This window comes from Hippopotamus amphibius, chromosome 4, assembly GCF_030028045.1.
Source record: "Hippopotamus amphibius kiboko isolate mHipAmp2 chromosome 4, mHipAmp2.hap2, whole genome shotgun sequence".
In the NCBI taxonomy this organism is placed as follows: Eukaryota; Metazoa; Chordata; class Mammalia; order Artiodactyla; family Hippopotamidae; genus Hippopotamus; species Hippopotamus amphibius.
Window position 1 is genome coordinate 14709212 of NC_080189.1, and position 17719 is coordinate 14726930.

Here is a 17719-nt window from a genome sequence, read left to right on the forward strand (position 1 = left end):
CTGTGTATTCTTTGTGAAAGTTGTTAAGAAAGTGGATCATAAGAGTCCTCATCACAGGAGAAAATTTTTTTTTCTATTTTGTTTATTTTGTATCTACACGAGGTGATGAATGTTCACTAAACTTATTGTGGTGATTTCATGACATATGTCAGTCAAATCATTATGCTGTATAACTTAACTTATTCAGTGCTGTAGGTCAATCATATCACAGTAAAACTGGAAGAAGAAAAGATCTTCCAGTACGATTTGGGACAGTGTACAGTACAGGATAAGACTTTAATGCACACACATGCATTATACTTTTAGGAGAAAATTAGGGCACTGATGTGCTAACGTACCACTTCTTTTGTCTGAATTAGGCCTAGAGTCCTGCCCAGGTATCCTCTGTGATGGAAGCAGCTTCCCAACAGTTCCCGTCCTGAGGGGGGCAGAGGCCAGACCAAGTCTCTGCCCGCACTCTTCTTTCTTAGGGACAGGGGCACGGGTAGGGAAGCTCACAAGTCCTCTGGAGTATACCAGCAACATGTACAAAGCGACATTGTTGTCAGCCTTTTACAAATGTTTCAGAAGAATAGATGGGAATATTAATTGTCATACAAATGTGAGAGTAGAGAAGAGATTTTAAAGGCTTTGGATTATATTATAACTTTTCTTAAAAATGTAGACTGCATGCTAGTGTTTTTGTGTTCATAAAATTAAAGAGAAAACCTGTAAACTTAATCATTTTAGAACTGGACTTTTCCCGAACATACCTTGATACACACTTGAGTCAGATGTAGGTAACCTATACAACCTCTTTATTTTGTTTTTTTGTTTTTTAAAAACCATTGAACTGTACACTTTATTATTATTTTTTTTGGCACACGGGCTTAGTTGCTCCGTGAGCATGTGGGATCTTCCTGGAGCAGGGATCGAACCTGTGTCCCCTGAATTGGCAGGCGGATTCTTAACCACTGTGCCACCTAGGAAGCCCAACAACCTCTTTATTTTGAATGAGGCTTTTTTCCTAGTACTTTTTTAAAATAGAAAATTTGTTTTGAGGTTATGGGCAAGTGATTTTTCAAAAGGGACTTACTGCAACTGACTGCTTATCTGTTTTGTTAGAAATATTAATAATTTACCTATTTTCTAAGAGATTTAGCATAAGCTATATGAATGTATTAAAATATTTTTTTGTAAAATACAGATAATCCTTTTTGTTAGGCAGTAGAAAATTTGAGGTTAGCAAGTTAGTAGAATTGTTACATGTGTAATTGACTAATTTGTTGATATGTTTTTAAAGGTTCTTATTTTGTGTAGCACTGAAGTATGTAGTGTATAACTTGAAGTAATTATTGACCAAGTGTAATTCTTTGAGGAAATAAATAATACTGGGTTATTATGTCAAGAAGGGAAGCAGAACTAAAATGTAAGTTTCAATTTAGAATTTAAGTAAATAACCACCAAATGAAATAATTTGAATTTAATTTCTGTGAAATGTTAAAGGGGTTACTATGAATTAGAATAATGCAGTGTTTAAAACACTGCTACAGGGACTTGCTTGGTGGTCTGGTGGTTAAGACTTCGCCTTCCAATGCAGAGGGTGAGGGTTTGGTCCCTGGTTGGGGAGCTAAGATCCCACATGCCTCGAGCTCAAAAAACCAAAACATAAAATAGAAGCGAATTGTAACAAATTCAATAAAGACTTTAAAAATGGTCCACATCAAAAGAAAAAAAAAATCTTTAGGGGACTTCCTTGGTGGTCCATTGGGTGAAACTCCGTGCTTCCAGTGCAGGGGGCCTGGGTTCAATCCCTGGTCAGGGAACTAGATCCCATATGCATGCCGCAACTAAGAGTTTGCATGCCCCAACTAGGAAGTCCGTGTGCCACAATTAAGGGGTCCACATGCCACAACTAAGGAGTCCGCATGCTACAACTAAGGAATCTGCACCTAGCGTCTGAATGCCTCAGCTAAGAAGTCCAAATGCCACAACTAAAAGATCCCACATGCTGCAGCGAAGATCCTGTGTGCTGCAACTAAGACCCAGTGGAGCCAAAATAAATAATAAAAATAAATAAATAATTTTAAAAAGCTTTAAAAAATACTTTAAAAAAAAACACTACTACACGTCATGTACTCTATTTTGTGTTTTCCTATGTGATTTAATTTTTTTAAAAGCTTGTCATGCTCACTAAATTGATTTCACAATCCATAATGGATCACGGCCTGCACTTTGAACAACAATGCATCAGAGAGAAGCTTGACTGTTACCTGCCTCTTCATATGCTTCTCATCCTTGAATAACAGAAAATCAGGCACTGGCTGTCTTCTGGGCAAAAGTCCAACTCTAAGTACCCTTAAGGAAAAGGCCCAAGGTCCAGCAATCTGTTTTATCTTGATTTAAGGCTCAGCTGCCCCACCCTTCACCCCCACCCCCACCCCTAATTTGGGTAATCCCTTTTGGTCCCTTTCTCTCCGCTCTTAAGCCTCTCTTGCTTGCCACCAAGGACTTCCTGTTTCTTTCAGAGTTCCCCAGGAGTCCTTACTACAGATACCATTTCGACAATATAATATCCATGAATATGGTGATCTTAGACTTTACCCTCTTAATGGGAATTGAGAACTCTGTTCGAGGTCCAGTGTCAAAAAAACCAGCCCGATACTTAAACACATATTCTCGGTGCTCCTCAGGCACATGCAATCTAAACTCAAAACATCTCTCTCCTTTCCCTATGCCCACTATTAAAATATTCTTTCACTGGTCTCCTTCCTTTAGGAAATTCAGTCAGCTCTTGCAGTGGCTGATTTTATGTGTTAAGGATGTTGGCCCAACAGGACAGTGTAGCCTTCTGTTAACATCCTGCAAGTCAGTACATTTAAAAAGAAAAAGTAATTGGCAGCTTATTGGTTGCCCCAGGCCCTGTGCTAAGAAGGACTAGACCTATGTTATCTCCTTTGATATTTGTAACACCTTGATGTGAGAAAAGTTATCTTACTAGGTCTTTAATGTAGCTATTTGGCAGAGCTGGAGTTTGAACCCATAGCTGTCCAATTCCAAATCTGTTTTAATTCTAATCTGTTCCACCAAAAAACATATCTTAGTAAGAATGTGAGTTGCCTACCACTTTTCTGGAGGCAGTTTTGCAGTATGTGGCAAGAAACAGATTTATGCATATAAATATTGAATATTTCATCTTTGTTTAAAGATGCATCTACATTTACATCTTAAAGTTCTAGGCTGCCTTTAAATTGTTTTTGAATATTTGATAAGGAGAAAATGCCCATGATAAGAAAGGTAAGCAGGATACACATCATGGTCCCAATTGAAAATAAAATGCGGTCATGTATGTTTATGTATGTGTAGGAAAGAAGCCTGGAATGAAATACCCTTGAATTTTAGAAGTGATTTTAAGTGAGAAGAAAAAAATAACACACAAAGGACGTCTTAATGGTATTTTCTAGGAAGGTTGTTTAATGATTGTCAGTTTTTTCCATGAGATTTTTTAAAAATGGGATTTATTTTCTTCCATATTGAGGGTCTGACTGCCATAAATGACTTGGGAATCTTTTTTAAAAATTTATTTATTTATTTGTTTGTTTTTACAATAAACTGCATATATTTAGAGTGTACAATTTGGTGTCCCAATCTCCCAATTCATTCCCTCCCAACCCTCCCCACTTAGATATGAATAAGCCTGATCTCCACCCCTATTAATTATTTAGTGTGACTTCTTATCCATGTGAGGATCCAGCATTGTTATTACGAACTTTATAAGGTGAAGGATTTGAAATGACTTAGATTCATAGAATTGTGTCCTTCCCTCAAGGTTTTATTATGAACGTGTTCAAACATACAGGAAAAGTTGAAAGAAATTTATAGTGAGTACTTCTAAACCCACCATCTGGATTCCACTATTAACATTTTTACCTTACTTGCTTTATCTCGTATCTCTCTGTGTAACTGTCCCACTGTCTATCCATGTATCTATCCACCCTTTTTTATTATAAATTTATTTATTTAATTTATTTATTGGCTGCGTTGGGTCTTCGTTGCTGCACACGGGCTTTCTCTAGTTGCTGCGAGAGGGGCCTACTCTTCACTGTGGTGCGCAGGCTCCTCGTTGTAGTAGCTTCTCTTGTTGTGGAGCATGGGCCCTAGGCGCGTGGGCTTCAATAGTTGTGGCACATGGACCCAGTAGTTGTGGCTCACGGGCTCTAGAGCACAGGCTCAGTAGTTGTGGCGCACGAGCTTTGTTGCTCTGTGGCATGTGGAATCTTCCCAGGGCAGGGCTCGAACCTGAGTCCCCTGCATTAGATTCTTTACCACTGCGCCACCTAGGAAGTCCCATCCTTATTTTTTGATTCATTCTAAGTAGGTTACAGACATCAGTACATGTCCCAGAATTTTCAAACTTTAAAAAAAAAAAGGATGTAAAACTGAAATCTTACATTGATACCACGCAAAAGATATGTAGGTGGTGCCACCCTGGAGGAAGGAGGAATGAGGTCCAGAGCTCCTACCTCAGCCTCTTCTCCCATCTTCCCTTTTATTAAGGGTTCTTCAACACAGTATGAAAAACTGCATCCCCTTCATTTCCACATTGAGGAAACCGGACCCACACATGTTAAGTGATTTGCCCGAGGTTGCAGAGTAAGTTATGACTAAACTAGGCATCAAAGCCAAGTGTCCTGATTTTGGTTGCACCTGTGCCTGTTCAGGATTGTAGCCTCCCAGAGCTGTAGAAGCATGGGATCTGAGCGTTAGAACTAACCATAGCTTGTTTATTCTGTCATCTCACTTGTCCTCCTTTCATTATAATGCAATCACCTGCTATTCTTTGTGTCAGTGTAAACCATGATTATTTTGGGAATAAATCTTGATATAAAAGAGAAGGAAACTGCGGTTAAAATAGATTTCCGACGTGGGACAAAAGGCCCTGTGCTGAGAGGATGATCCATGAAAATCAAACTATGACTTAATGTTCCAGTGACAATCATGGTTTTAAATAGTTGTGGGGCACTATGTATGTGTGACTGTGGATGTTATAAAAGGCTTAATCTGCTACTTTGAATTCCTCGATTTAATTTTAAAATCATTTTTGAAATAGTTTTAAAAACCCACAATTGATTGCCTGTAATTGCAGCATTACATAAAGTAAATTTTACTTCTTCAGCCTTAGAAATGCATTAGAAAATGTGAGTATTATTGTACTTGACAATTGTTTTTTCTGATTATATAGACTATAACTATTAGAAGGTACATAGTACCACCAGTTACAAAAATGCTTTCTTGTTTTAATTTTCTAAAACTCCAGTGAAAAAGAGGAGGAACTGGCACAGGCATGACTACACAGAAGTTGATGATGGTTCCAAACCAGTGCAGGCTGGAACTAGAACTTTTGTAAAGGAATTACGTTCTCGAGTCTTCCCAAGGTAGGAAACCTGTTATGACCAAAGAACATTTAAGAATGTTACCTAATAAGGTGACATTATCTAAAGCAGCGTTTTCCAACTTCAGGTTGCAAGCCATTATTGTTCTCAATCAGCTTTTTACTTTTCGAAAATAGAATAGAAAATATTGGTACATTGCAAGCAATAGAAGTAAATAAGCATAGTTTCATGGAAGCTTTGTTATGTGTACCTGTACTGGATTACTGTGTAAAAATGTATTTAACTGTAGGTCCCAGTCCAAAAAGTTTGAAACACACTCATCTGAGGCACTTATTCCTGTGCTTCGTTCCTCATATTGTACAGCTGCTGCTTCTCTTTCATCTTCACCTCACCTACTCCTAGTTTCATTCTCTGTTTTTTTTCTTATGTTATTTTCCTATCTGTCTCCACCCTGCATCTGCCAGAAGTCACCACAACCATTGCTCAGCCTCTGGTGGCAGCAGAACTAGGCTTTTTGATTTTTTTTTAAAGATAATGGAAGGTATTTGAGTTATCTGTGGCTCGAAGAACGTCAGAGGCATTATACAGCATTTAACCATGCTAATTTAGATCATTTCCTACTCACTGCCTGACATCTGTTTCAGGTGATGATACTTAATAGGCTTTTTACACAAGATCATATCCAGGCTTGTTAAAAAGGTGAAGCACAATTTAAATTTCAATCACAATATCACCTGCAGCCTATTAGGGAATTATTTCGGATCTTGTAACTGTATGACCCTTGCTATTTCTTCATAGTCTTTAGGATACCTGGCCATTCCCCTCCCTTAAACGGAAACCAATAAACAGCTGATGTTGACTCCTTTAGGCACTGAGAGGAGAAAAAAAAACCCAACATATATGAAACACAGTGATTTTCACGTGATTTTTGTGATACTAAAGGCCCTATTCTCAAATATTCTCCTTTATCAGTTTCAGAGTCACTGGAGAAATGTTTGTTTATTTTCGTTGATTTGGAGCCTACGGGCCAGAGTTTTTAGCTAGGCTATATGGGCTAGCTTCAGAGAGGCTTGTGAGTTTCCTGAAATTGTATAAACAATTGACATGTTGACATGTGAATGTGAATTTTTCAGGGAGAGGAGCCATAGCTTTCATTTTTTAAAATAGGTTTGTAACCCAAAAGTGTAGTATTAAAAATCCTGGCCCAAAGAGAAAGACAAATATTGTATGCTAACTCACATACACGGAATCTAAAAATGGTACTGATGAACTCAGTGACAAGACAAGAACAAGGACGCAGATGCAGAGAATGGACTGGAGAACTCGAGGTTTGGGGGGGGCGGGGGGTGAAGGGGAAGCAGATACGAAGCAAGAGAGTAGCACAGACATATAGATACTACCAAATGTAAAATAGATAGCCAGCGGGAAGTTGTTATATAACAAAGGGAGTTCAACTTGAGGATGGAAGATGACTTAGAGGACTGGGACGGGGAGGGTGGGGGGGACTCGAGGGAGGGTGGGGGGGGAGTCGAAGGAGGGAGGGAATATGGGAATATGTGTATAAAAACAGATGATTGAACTTGGTGTACCCCCAAAAAAATAATAAATTAAAAAAAAAAAAAATCCTGGCCCAGTGATTCCTGTGGCTTCTCTGCCAAAGTATTAAACACAAATGTGAGCAGGTTACAGAGATGGTCACAAAGTGACCATCTGTACTTACCATTAATTAAAGGCCTTTGATTTTATATTGTTTAACTCCATAAACCTCCACGTCATTTAAAACCATGGTAGAGTGACAATAATTGACTAAATTACACACACAATATGATTAACACAGAAATGTATAAAATAGAGTGAATGGATTCTCTCTCTCTGTCCCCCCCCATTTTAAGACAAAGTCTTTTGAAACCCTTTTTTACATAAATAGCTTTTAAAACAATTGTGTGTATGGATGTATATATATATATATATCTACTTTAAAAAAATTAAATGGGGTTATGTTATGCATATGTTGTGCAACTTGCTTTTTTTTACTGTTATATTTAATAGATATCTTTCTGTATGTATACACAAATTTACCTCACTCCTTAACTGCTGTGTAGTATGCAATAGTGTGCGTGTGTGTGTGTGTTTATCCCATAATTTACTTAACCATCCCACTATGGTGTATGTTTAGTTTGTGTCCAATTTTTTTCTCTTGTAAGTAATGATGTGCTTGTATTTTTAAGCACTTGTACCTATATATTTTTGATCAGCGAGGGGGAAAGTAAAATAGCAAACATTTAAGATGAGGGAGTACAAGTGATTTAAGATTCTCCCTTCCATTGGAGTTTAAGGAGTTGTTAAATTCTCAGAGGTTAGGGAAGAAGGAACACTTGTGGATGCTTATGGGGAAAATAAAAGGCAGTGCAGAATTCAGTGAGTCAGGTGAAGGAGCTCTAAGCCCTCTACTTACAAGGCTATCCAAGAAAAGTCTGTCTCGATTTTTTTAGTCCTTAAACTGACCTTCTGTTATTGAGAAGGTGGGAGGATCTGAGCTCAGTGATTCAAAGACCCAGTTTCTCCTGTCTTCTCCTTGACACCTAGGCTACAGATGACATCAAGACTGTTAAGATCTGATTGTATAAATGGAAACTGTTGTGTTTAACCTATGATGCAAATATTGCACTTAACTTTGAATGTATAGCAGCTGCATTCTGTGAGCAATTGGAAGATAAAATCTAGAACATCCCCATTTAAAGAGATCTTTGATTTATGGTTAGATAGGGGACAGTGAAAAGGGACAGACCACACAAGTGTAACGCCTACAGCATGTGTGTTAATCATTAAAGAGGGCAGCTGGAGGTTCAGCAACCCTTTTTAGTGGCTTAATGTGACTACGTATTAAAACATTAAATATTGGTCATAACAGATCTTTTAAATCAGGAGTTCTCAACTGGGGCATTTGGACATTGTCTCAGTGAGTAGGGACCACGGATGCTAGTCATCCTCCAGTGTGCAGGAGAACAGGAATTGTTCTATGTCCCTTGGGACTTTGTAATGGCTAACAAATGTTTGTGTAGAATTTTATAGCCAGTTGAAATCTGGTCTGTTTTTACTTTTCCTAACCAGCTTTTATTCTATTGTACCCCCTCCCTCTTTCGTCTGGTTTTCTCCACAGCTTGTGTTGAGTAGCTTCTGATCTTGTTACTTCTTTTAAATCCAACCACTCATTACAATTAATTGTAAGCATCCTGTTATTCTATTGTCTTTTCCACTGTTGTTTACCTGAACATTTACATATTGAAATACATATTTTGCTAGAAACTAATTTGTTTTTTCTCTTGTTAGAGTTAAGGCATTTTATATAATACATGCATATTTTTCCAATTATATGTAGTATTGAAGCAATTATCTATAACTTTTACTTTAGAATACTAAAAGGGGCTTTATAAAACATTTGTTATAAAAAGGAGAATTAGGTATGATAGATTGAGAACCACTGATATAGATAATAACATAGTATATGAACTGACCCATTACTAGAGTATTTTTAACCAAACTTATCAACAAAGATGACATTTTGCTCTTATGCTTTCCTCAGTGCCGATGAAATCATTGTGAAGATGCATGGCAGCCAGCTGACACAGAGATACCTGGAGAAACATGGATTCGAAGTCCCTATTATGGTCCCCAAATTAGACGACCTAGGACTCAGGCTCCCTCCACCTGCTTTTTCTGTTATGGATGTGGAACGTTATGTAGGTACGAACTTGACTCCTTTAGTTACTTGGGAAAACATGGTAAAAGTAAAATTGATATTATCCTAGAAAATACTAAAAGTTGAATGAAGAGATGTTAATTTGGTTCAGTTTCTGGGTCAGGAGAAGTGAAATTCAGTATCACCTCTGTTGAGAACTTTTTTTTCTTGGCCTGCGTTCAGAGAGACAGGAACATTTTTTATTGAGTCCACCTCATCCTGTTGCTGCTTTGTTACTGTCATCAACTTTCCTGATGCTTGCTCAGGAAGAATTGTTATGGAGGGGTAGCTTACAGATATGCGGAAGGAGGCTTTGGGAGATTGGATTGGTCCTGGGCCTGCGTAGCAGCATTCAGGTGCAAGATTTCTGGATCCTGCTTTGGTGACCTCCTGCTGCCTAGAGAAAGGCCATGAAAAAGAGGAGCTTATTGTCAAACCTGTTTTTATATCAATGACTTGGTGATACTGCCATTTAATGATGTCTGGACTTAATTTTTTAGATTAAGGCCCAGAAAGGTGCAAGAAACAAGGTGAAAGACCCTTCATCTATTGCAATATTGTTGGCATTCTCAGTCACTTTTTTCATCCTCCTCAGGGTGTTTAGAGAGAAAGCCGACTCTGTGTAGATCTCATTCCTTGTCAGCAAACTAGAGGTTATTTGAGGATTAGATCTGGACTCAGATTGTCTATTCTTTACAGTATGTTATCTCCTGAGCATGGAGTACCTGAGAACTTGTCCCTTTATTGACCCATTGGTTGACATCAATAATTGTTTCACTGAGGAAACCCAATTAAACTGTCTGACTTCACATTCCGCTAGTTTTGAATTATGTGGCAAAATAGATGTTGATGAGGCTGAGGTTTCACTAAACCCGCTTGCAGTGGACAGCACTGTAAAGTAAGTGGCTGGTGTAACACAAGTAGGAAAAACATTCGTACTACTTGATACCTAACTTTTTAGTACTGCAAAGCACTTCAGTTAACAGAATTGTTTTGCCTCCTAAGTATAAAATAGTCTATTTAGCAATACTTTCTTAACTTATATAAAGTTACATTAAAGTAAGAAAATGGCACTTACTTGTTTCCTATTTCAGATTATTGCCATATTTTGAATTTTACCTTATCCTATAGGACATTGTAAAACTACGCTTTTTAAGATGACGCAGTGTTGCGCAAGCAATACCTCATGGTTTTATAGGAAAATTGTAAATTAATCCCAATTCAGAACTCATTTCACAGACACTGATATGAACTCATTTTTGCTTCCTAACCACTCACTTTGTATTGAAACAGAATATTAGAAGAGAATACACTTCCAGGCAAGCAGCACTTGTTCTGGTTAATTTGTTCACTAAATCCTCAATGACTGGTTTCTCAGAATCTTAGGTGTTAAAGAAGTGAAAGGGAAGAGTCAGTCCCCTCATTTTATGCATGAGGAATTAATACCCAGAACATGTGGCACAGTTTTTACCTACCAATGTAATATGCATTTTTTGTTGTGAACTGCACAAAAAATCATTGGTGTATAGAAAGCTTTGTAAACATAATACATTTTTATACTCAATGTTAATTATGCAGCTCTGTCTTACTTTATACTTTCTTTCAAAAGTCATCCCTTTGTTCACAAGTTCCAGTTGGACTTAAAAAGTAAGGATATAGGAAGAATCTTTGTCTAGGCTATATAGTTTTTATAGATGGTTTAATTATCATACCAAGTAAATACCGTCTTTAAAATATTTTTGTTGGGGGGGAGTCAAGGAAGGGAGGGAATACGGGGATATGTGTATAAAAACAGATGATTGAACTTGGTGTACCCCCAAAAAAATTTAAAAAAAAATTTTTTTTGTTTAGGGCGTCTATTGATGAAACTCGTAAGCCCCATAATGAGACTATGATTTTTCTCTGCAGGTGGTGACAAAGTGATAGATGTCATTGATGTGGCAAGGCAGGCAGACAGCAAAATGACACTTCACAATTATGTTAAATACTTCATGAATCCTAACAGACCAAAAGTGTTAAATGTGATCAGCCTTGAATTTTCCGATACAAAGTGAGTAGTTCTGGACATTTTGGTTTAGCCTTCTGAGTGTTAGCTAAATGTAGTTAAATGATGAATATATTTTAGTAAGAAACAGAGTTGTGACTTCTGAAGTGGTTCAGTGATATAGCTATGTTGTAAATTTTGCTTTGGGACGCTCAGACTTTAAGTATTATTGTTAGCCGTGAGTTCCAGTTACCTTCTTGGTTGGGGTTGAGATGGGAGATGCAATTTTAAGAAGTTTTAATTTGCATGATGTCGGTGTGTGTCTATGTGTGTGTTCGTTTTTTTATAGGATGTCTGAATTGGTGGAGGTTCCTGATATAGCCAGAAAACTTTCCTGGGTGGAAAATTATTGGCCAGATGATTCAGTCTTTCCCAAGCCATTTGTTCAGAAATACTGCTTAATGGGAGTTCAAGACAGCTACACAGATTTCCACATTGACTTTGGTGGGACTTCAGTTTGGTACCATGTCCTCTGGGTAAGCTTGGGTATATCTTTGTTCACTTAATCACAAAAACATACAGTCTTATTTTTCCACGGGTATATTCATTTGCTATAAATAACATTTGTAAAGAGGGAAGTTTTTTGTACTTTTTCAGTGGGAGCTCTCGTTTTAAATGCTTAAAGAAGCATCATGATTCTTTTTTAATCCCAAGTAATGGAGGAGCCATGAATTCTTAATTTATATAGATTCCCTTTTTTTGCCCCCATCTTATAAGTTAATCTCTTTTAGCCTTTTGTCTCTGTTTGTTTCTTCTTCCCCCTAGTCAATTACCAATTAATCCCTGAGTCAGATACCTGAGAAGCAGCAAAATTACAGTAATAATTGCTTCTGACCTTAAGGTCAGGCTAAAGATAGCTAGTTGGTTAAGCCAGGAATGCCCATAAAAATACAAATTCTCCTTGGGAGCTTACATTCACCTTGCTTTATCTAGAACTGTGCTATTCCGTACAGTAGCCACTTGGCACATGTGGCTAAATTTAAATAATTAAATGTAATTTAAAATTCAGTTCCTCATTGGCACTAACCGCATTTCAAGTGCTCAGTAGCCACATAGGGCTTATAACTACTGTATTGGATAGCACAGTTGTAAAACATTCCCATTGTCACCGGAAGTTCTTTTGGACAGTGCTGATCTAGAACCAGATCTTCATCTGTATCACATGCGTGTGCATCAGCAATGCTCTGGACTATGTTTGATGCTGTGCCCTTGAGCTCCTCTTCCTTTCCTCCATGAGAAAGCAAAGGATTAATTCATTAAAGAAAGTTTATTCGCAGGTCTTTAAAATAATTGTATTATTATAGGTCTTAGGAGAAAGGGCAAAGTTTGTAGAGATGACTCTCCGTAACCTGGGGCCTATTAACATGTATTTACTTCTATACCTTGAAAATGAGATCAGTAGGATGTTTGTGATTCTTTCCCCTCCTCTCTTGTAACTAGTTCTCCATCACTGCTTTATTGACCCCTTGTTGTATTTGAGAGGGGGAGACTTAGCTCCTTTGAAGATGCTAATTAAGGGCAAGAGCTATTGATCAAGCATGTGAAATATGTCTTTTTGAGCCTAAAAAATCTTGATAATTATCTAATTTAGAACATTGTATTGGGAAATTACATCAATATGGGCCATCCTAAGAACGGCATTTCCTTTTTCAAAAATAGTGTGATTACTTCCTCCTAGGGCGAGAAGGTTTTTTATTTGATAAAGCCAACAGATGACAATTTGGCACTCTATGAATCTTGGAGTTCATCTGTGACCCAGAGTGAAGTGTTCTTTGGAGATAAGGTGGATAAATGCTACAAATGTGTGGTAAAGCAGGGACATACCTTATTTGTTCCTACAGGTAAGGTTTTAATCCCATTCCCGCTCCCCATAGTGGATACTCATCCATGGAGTCAGCTTTTGATTGAAAACTGACTTTAACGTGTTTGAAAAGTAGCTTTGCATAGCCCGAGAGATGATTCTGATCTTAGACTTTTCACTTCTTTGTCCCTTAGAGGGCTTCTCTTGTAGTTAGGACTTGTTTTGACATTGTGTTTTATGTCATTTCCCTTCACTTTTATTTTTATTTAGAAAAATTCACATACCATAATACTCATCCTTTTAAAGTGTACAGTTCAGTGATTTTTAGTAGATTAACAGGGCTCCGCAACCCTACCCCTATCTAACTCCAGAACATTTCATCACTCAAAAAGAAACCCCATCCTAATTAGCAGTCACTCCACATTCCCCCTCCTCTGAGCCCCTAGCAACCACTAGTATACTTTCGATCTCTGTGGATTTGCCTCTTTGGGACATTCCGTATATAATGGGTGCCCTTTTGTATGGAGCTTCTTTTAGTTAGCCTCATGCTTACGGGGCTCATCCATGTTGTAGCACTTACTGATGTTTCACTGCTTTTTATGGCCAAATAATATTCCATTGCATGGATGTACCACATTTCGTTCATCCCTTCATCAGTTGATGGACATTTGGTTGTTTCCACTTTTTAGCTATTATGAATAGTGCTGTTTTGAACATTTGTGTGTTAAGTTTTCGTGTGGCGGTTTGTTTTCATTCCCTTGGTTACATACCTAGTAGTGGCATTGCTGGGTCATATGGTTTAATGATGTTTAACTTTTTGAGGAACTGCCAAACTGTTTTCTTAATGGCTGCACCATGTTACATTCCCACCAGCAATGTACAGGCATTCCAGTTTCTCCACATCCTCACCAACATTGTAATTAGCTTTTTTTATTTTTGCCATTCTAGTGAATGTGAAGTACTGGTGTCTCATTGTGGTTTTAATTTGCATTTCTGTAATGAGTAATGATGCTGAGCATTTTTCCTATTGGCCATTTGTATATCTTCTTTGGAGAAATGTCTGTTTAAATCTTTTGCCCATTTTTATGTTGGGTTGTCTTCTTATTGTTGACTTGTAAGCATTCTTTATATATTCTGTACACTAGACTCTTATCAGATATTATGATATGCAATAGTTTCTCCCATTCTGTGGGTTGTCTTTTCATTTTCTCGATAATGTCCTTTGCATAAAATTTTAAAATTTTGGTGAAATACCCTTCAATTTTAACTGGTCAGCCCTGCATTGAGGTCAAAGGCCAAGCCTGCTGTAAGAATCTGGGCTGCTGTCCTGGAACAATTAGGAGGCAATGAGTCTGTTTTGAGGGACCCTAGGAAGGGATTGAGTACCAGTCTTAGCCGTAGCCTCAAGTATAGGTATCGAGTGTGTCATTTTAAGACTGAATGCAGGGTATGGACTCTCTAGGTCAGTGGTTTTGAGAATTGTGTTCTTCTCATTTGGGTGACCTTAATCGCTACACAGTTTGCAAGAATCTGTTAGAGGCCCTGCTTTCTTACCTTGCCTCTGGAGTATATAATAAAAAGTATGTGTTGAATAAATGAATGAATAAATGCCTAGCACTACCAGAATTTATAAATCTGGATACGTATCAGTATCATCACTGTGAATGGGCTAAGCGCCTCCCTTAAAGCCTTTCTCTTAAAGCCCCCCAAAGCTCCCTCTTATAACAAATATTTTGTTATGCCCGCTTCAAAAATCTTGAATTCAAATTTATCATCAATATAACCTCCTGCACCAGTAATTTCCCCCCATTGATGTAATGACCTAATTAGAATATAAAGAAGAAATGAAAAGTAATTTATAACAAAATACCATTTCACAGTGTCCTTGCTCAGGCACAGCAGCGTCAGAAGCCAGGAGGATGCACAGGCCATCGAACCAGTATAGGTGTGGAAACTGGTAGCTCAGAGTCTGTAGAGTTGGTGTGGATTGAAGGTCCTCAAACTTCATTGACCACTAGAATCACCTGGAGGGCTTATGAAAACACAGAGTGCTGGGCCTTAACTCCAGCAGTTCTGATTCAGCAGCTCTGGGTGGGCCTGAGAATTTGCATTTCTGACAAGTTCCCAGCTAAGGGTGGTGCTGCTGGTCTGGGGACCACATGTGAGACCCACTCTAGAGAGAGTGTGATTTTTTTCCCCAAGGTAGTTGGCAACTGATATTTACAGGCCACCTAGTTGTATTCCTGGAAAATTGTGCCAAAACCATGCAAAAGATACTTGTTTCATATTGATCAAGTTACAGTTTCTGGGCTCAGACAGTTAATAACAGATTTTGTGCTTATCTGAATGCCCAGCAGAAATGTGAAAGTCCTGACAAATGCAGGACAACTTCTTACTGTGTGGAACTTTCCTGATGTTGCATCCCTCGCTTCCACTCACAAAATGACAGTAGTGCCTTCTGATCACTGTTAGAAAAAAAGCCCCCAAAACTGTCCAAATCACTCTCTACAGGTGGTACTGCCTCCATGGAGAACCACTGTTCTACGGGATTTGAAGCTGACATAGACTTCAAATTTGTGATCTCAGGTTCAAGCTCGAGGCTTTGTGCCTTTGAATACACACATGGTCACCACTTGAAAGCCAGTCTTGGGGGGGGGGAGTTTTTTTGGTATTGTGTCACAGCACGATGAGGGATCAAAATATGAAAAGTATAAAGTGGGATCTATTTTAAGAATTTTACATGCAAACATGTGTATGTAAGTATTTATGTTTATATGAAGTCTTTATGTTCTGTCTACAGACGTTTCTTTCAAAAGTTTAGCATTCTCTCTTAGAAATGAGCCTCACTTTGAAAACATTTTTATGGGAAAACTTTGACTTTATGGGACAATATCATTTTGATTGTCAACATTCATATTTGCAGGACCATAACCCTGCCTAATGAAATGCAGGTGATTTACCTTTTCTTTCTTAGAGGCAGGTCCTGGGTTGAGTTCCACTGAGCCTCCTCTGCTTGGTCCCTAAAGGCACTTGTTTCAGGAGGACACTAGGGAGGCAAGCGCTCAGCCAATCCCATTGTCCAATTAAAGAAAACGTGCTTGCCTCACTCTAACTTAGATTTGACCTGTCTCAGGGTAAAATCTTTAAAGTTAGATTGTGCTTTTAAACTAAAAAACTAAAACAGCAACAACCACAAAAAACTTTCACCCATCCTGCACCATAATTTTGTCTAATTCAGTCAATCCATTTATCTTAAACACAGCACAGAGGCCGGCATGTAATAGGCATTTAATAAATATTTGAATCATTGAATCTCTAGATGGTAACAAACATTAGCTTCTCTAGCACTGAAGTATGAGGTAAACTGATTTTATTTTGTGTTTCTTACAACAGATAAATATCACATTGTGTGGTTTGAATATTGAAAAATCACTGATTTATATACTTTTAACCATTTCAGGGTGGATTCATGCTGTGCTCACTTCTCAGGACTGTATGGCTTTTGGGGGGAACTTTCTGCACAACCTTAACATTGGCATGCAGCTCAGGTTTGTGTCATCAGTATTTAAAGGATCTTTTGTCCTTTCTTAAATAGGACTTAGTTCTAAAAGTTAAAAAAATAAATTCAGCAACATACTTAATTGAGATCTTATGGAGATAGACCCTGAGAAATTATTAGGAACTTTTAACAAAAGTATTGTCTTAAAATTTTGACAGGATGCTTGATGCTTTTCTAATCTAAAACAAAAAGAAGAATTTATTCAATTTGAGATATCTCCCCAAATTTCAAAATTTTAAGGAAATGGCTAGGCTCTCCTTTGGCTATTTTTACAGCCAGGGAATTGAACTAAATCCAGTCAGACTCAGGTGTGACATATGTACTGGGGCCGAGCCCCCTAAGTTAGGATTGTTGTCAAAACACCTGCTTTAATTTTGCTGCGGTGAAGGATTAACAGCTATTTCCCCTGCTGCATGAGAATTTGACCTTTGTAATAACTTCCCCTGTAGTCTAATGAGAGAAGATTGTTAGTAGGCCACTTTGCTTGTGCTAAAATGATGCCTGATTGATAGACTGCATCAGCACTGGGAGAACTAGAAATACCAAGTAGGAAGCCACGTCTTTGGGCTTTCCTGGGTGTAACGCGTGTGACTTGGCATGCCCGTGGGGAACCCCAGAAGCCATGTGTCTGTGGAGTTATTACAAGAAATTCTGGCTCTTATGGGGCATGAAACTTTAAGCCAGGGCAGCTCCCACACTTGCCAAGTGTGAATCTTGTTTCTTTATACCTGAGCTGTCCCTGGGAAAAGATGGCTCCTGGCTGTAGGGACTTCTGCAAGGACTCCCACAGACGATGCGCCCTGTAGCGAGCTGTGGTTTCCGTCTTCTCACCTTGACCCTTGCCAAGGGTGGTCCTGAGCTTGGATACTTAGTGGAGCCTGAAGAAAACTCTGCTAGTGGGTGTTGCAGTGCTGTCCAACACAAGGAGCTCGTTTCTAATGCAGCGTTGTATTTTTTATAGTGGCACCCTTGTAAAACTCCTTCTGTTAAAACTAGGCTACATGGGACTTCCTAGGTGGCACAGTGGTTAAGAATCCACTTACCAATGCAGGCGACCAGGGTTCAAGCCCTGCTCCGGGAAGATCCCACATGCCGCGGAGCAACTAAGCCCGTGCGCCACGACTATTGAGCCCGTGTGCCACAACAAGAGAAGCCACCTCAATGAGGAGGCCACACACCACAATGAAGAGTAGCTCCCTCTCAC

The 17719-nt window shown here is 38.5% G+C and overlaps 1 protein-coding gene across 2 annotated transcripts in view; it reads left to right on the forward strand.

Moving 5' to 3' along the window:
• Positions 1-17719, forward strand: part of KDM7A (lysine demethylase 7A) — an 81526-nt gene that overhangs the window by 36528 nt on the left and 27279 nt on the right. For both annotated transcript variants that reach the window (XM_057730707.1, XM_057730708.1), the window contains exons 3-8: positions 5297-5414; positions 8956-9116; positions 11020-11161; positions 11445-11631; positions 12834-12996; positions 16417-16504. In XM_057730707.1, coding sequence (XP_057586690.1) covers positions 5297-5414; positions 8956-9116; positions 11020-11161; positions 11445-11631; positions 12834-12996; positions 16417-16504 — 859 coding nt within the window. The remainder of the gene's footprint in view (positions 1-5296; positions 5415-8955; positions 9117-11019; positions 11162-11444; positions 11632-12833; positions 12997-16416; positions 16505-17719) is intronic.